General features: G+C 58.0%; 1 protein-coding gene across 1 annotated transcript in view; it reads right to left on the bottom strand.

Annotated features, from left to right (window-relative positions):
- LOC104276434 (sodium/potassium-transporting ATPase subunit beta-1-interacting protein 1-like) overlaps window positions 1-3,277 on the bottom strand; it is a gene marked incomplete at its 5' end in the record, with an annotated part of 7,535 nt that overhangs the window by 57 nt on the left and 4,201 nt on the right. The window contains 3 exon segments of the mRNA XM_009872742.1: window positions 1-2; window positions 5-28; window positions 2,486-2,546. The exon segment at window positions 1-2 is cut by the window's left edge and continues 57 nt beyond it. Of these exon segments, the coding sequence (XP_009871044.1) occupies window positions 1-2; window positions 5-28; window positions 2,486-2,546 (87 nt within the window).

Here is a 3,277-nt window from a genome sequence, read left to right as displayed (position 1 = left end):
TAGGAGTCAAACCCACCGATGAAGTCGACTAGGAAGGAGGGAGAGGAGCGAGGTGAGCTGGGGAGGGCAGCGGGGCAATTTCCATGCCTCCCTCCTGCCCCGATGGCACCCACGGGACATGCAGCATCCCGGGGTGCAGCAGCATCCCAGGGAGGTGCAGCGTCCCGGATCACCCCAGCACCTCAGGGAAATGCAACATCTCAGTGTGCAGTAGCGTCCTGGGTCACTGTAGCATCCCATGTCACCACAGCATCCTTGGGACATGCCGCATCCCAGGTCACCACAGCACCCCAGGTCACTGCAGCATCCCAGGATGCCACAATATCTTGTGTCATCTCAGCACCCCAGGTCACTGCAGCAGCCCAGGGAACTGCTGCACCCCAGCTTGTGGCAGCCTCTGGGGTCACCGCAGGGTCCCAAGCCAGAGCAGCAGCCCAGGAAAGCGCCAGCAAGAAATGGAGAAAAGGATCCGAAATGACTCGCAGGGACCGCTCAGGCTCTCTTGTGGCCACAACAGCCCTGGTGCTGTTGCAGGCTGGACAAAGTAAGTAAAATTACCCTATCATTGTCTCCAGAGTGGGCATTTCAGGAGAATTATGGGGGAATTACATCTCGTTTAAAGCCTGTCATTCCGGGGAATTGCAGACACTGATACATCAACGTTCATGGCTGCGATTTCCAGCCCGGCGGTTCCTTCCCTCCAGCCGCCCGACGAGGCCCCTCGCTGGAGGGATCACGGTGGCAGACCCCAGCCCTTCACCCTGGCTTGATGCAGTGGGAGCGATGGGTGGCTGAGGGGACCCCAATTTCTCCCACGATCATCCTAGGTGCCCCCAGCCCTGCACCTTCCTATGGGCACAGCTCGCGGCTGCTCAAGCCAGCCCAGGAATGGGCATCACACGCAGCCAGGCTGGGGTATCCAAGCTGTTACAGGAGCTGGAGCTCAACTCATCTCCCCAAAAATCAATATATTAATCCCCACGGAGCCGAGATCCGTGTGGGTTTGCACAAAAGTGTTCAAGAAACAGCAGCGATCTCGAGAGGGGAGCCCGGTTCTCCCAGCATATTTATCTTCCCGACTTAATATTCAGCCAGCTCTCAATTTTGATGCCATCCATCCATTTCCAAATCTAATAAGATATTCCATTAAAAAAAGATGCATTTGAATCTTGGGCTCTGGCAGCATTAATATTAAAAGTGTATTGAATGCAGGAGTTTGTTTGAATGCAAACACGCTTCAAAGCCGCCGGCGGCAGATAAACCCTTTTGCCAGCTCCCCGGGTACAGAAACAAATTATTACCTCAGGCAGTGTCCAATTTCACACGGAGATTTTCCTTTTCCGCTACACCGGTTCCCGGCAGCGGCGAGGGGAAAAAAAATAATCCGTGGGGATGCTGAACCCCAGCACCTCCTGGGCTGGATCAGGCCCATTTCGAGGTCCAGGGTGGGGGGGCTGATCCCACTGCCATGGGGAAGGAATCCGATGCTGAGGGCACCTGGGTGGCTTTTGCCACGCCGGCGGTGGCGGCACATCCCTGCTTGCGGTCGGCTGCCGGGAGCTGCCATCTGGCCCGAATTAATTAACGGCAGATGAGCATTTAATGCGATTGGATGGTTACAGCCTCAGCCACCTGGTTAATTGGGGCTGGGGTCTGCTCGGCGCTTCCGGAGGGGGGCTCGCGGGGATCGGTGTCGGATCAGAAAGCACAATATAGATGGTAGAAAAATTAGCCGGGAACTTTGCTTCAATTGCTTTTGGGATGAAAAACCTCGAGGCTGCCCTGCTGCCCACGGGGATGCTGGCTGAGGGGACATCATATTTCCCATTTCACTGTCCCCAAGCCCCAGGTGGCTGCTGAAGGGGGCAGGCAGGTGACAGGAGGAGTCATGAGCAGGGAGGACACCTTTCCTGTCAACCCCACGGGGCCACATCTGCCCAGGAGGAGCTTCCACTGTGAATTTCTCAGGACTTGAAGGAGGCTTCTTTGCAGCAAGAGAATCTCTTCCCTGGACCTGGGGGAGATGCTCTGTCCCAGGGGAGATGCTCTGAATTCAGGTCAGTGGGGAGCAGCGAGAGTGATGCCAGCCCCGAATCCAGCCCTGAGTGACCGAGCATGAGCGTCATCAGCGGGAGCTGGGCTCGGGGCCGCGATGCTGGTGTGGGGATGGAACCATCTCAACCTGTTTGTGGGCTGGTGCGGGGACAAAGCCCAGCCCCATGCGCTGGATGCCCTGCATTGGGTGCAGCACCCTCCGCGAGGCCAGGACGTGGGAACCGCTGGTGGCACATCATAGCCCAGCACATCTGCCTCATCGGAAATGGAAAGATGAGGCAAAAAACCCCCAAATCTTCTCCTGCCTGCAACCCAGGCATTGATCCCCCATCCCTGGCCTGGGGTCCAGGCACTGGCTGGCCTCAGCCAAGGCTGTTTTGCAGTGCTGCAGCTCTCGCCCTGCTCTGTGACCGAGAGCAAAAGCACTTACAGCTGTCTTCTTCCTCCAGGAACACTTTGCTGACGTAGCAGGCATAGACGAAGCCGAAGAGCTGCAAAACAAAAGTGAGCAGAGAGAAGTCGGTTATCGGGGTGAGGGGCGACTGGCACGCTGTCGCTGGGGGAGAGAGGTGGGGGCTGCAAGGTGGGTGCCTGGGAGCATCCTGGGGGGACCCTGGGCAGGATCAGGACCGCTGTGGTGCTGGAGCCCAGCTCTGGTGGGCCGGGTGCTGGCGGGGGGTGCAGCGTGGTTGGGTGGTTTCAGCTGTGCTGGGGGAACAAGCGTGGTGGCTCCGGGAGGGGGATGAGCTGGGACGGCAGCACAGAGGGTGTCGAGTCCCACATAGCTCTGCGCACCCCTTTGGCAGGTGCCTGGCAGCTGCACTGGACCCTAATTCCCTTTAAAGCTTTATTTTCTGGCAGCTTTTCCAAGATTGCCCAGGAGATTTTCATCCAGGTACCGGCCCATGGGCCGAGACAGCCGCCAGGAAGGGGGGACCCTCCCTCTCCAGCAAGCTCATGTGTTTGGGTGCATTACACAGAGAATCCCCCCAATTCCTGCAGCATCCAGCCAGAGCCTGCCAGGTTTTGAGGTGGGCAGCACCCCCAAGGTGCTGGCATGAACTCCATCTGCTCTTCTCTTCCCGTCCCTGAAGCTCTAAACAGGCACAGATACGTGACAGCACCGTGGGACACCTCCAGCTCTGCCCACCCTGATCCCTGCCATCATCCCCCCTTCTCTTGCTTTGCAATCTGGGAGGAGGAGGAGGAGGAGAGGGGCCGG

Source organism: Apaloderma vittatum, unplaced genomic scaffold (genome assembly GCF_000703405.1).
Source record: "Apaloderma vittatum isolate BGI_N311 unplaced genomic scaffold, ASM70340v1 scaffold26837, whole genome shotgun sequence".
Lineage (NCBI taxonomy): Eukaryota > Metazoa > Chordata > Aves > Trogoniformes > Trogonidae > Apaloderma > Apaloderma vittatum.
This window is presented reverse-complemented; position numbering and strand designations above follow the sequence as displayed.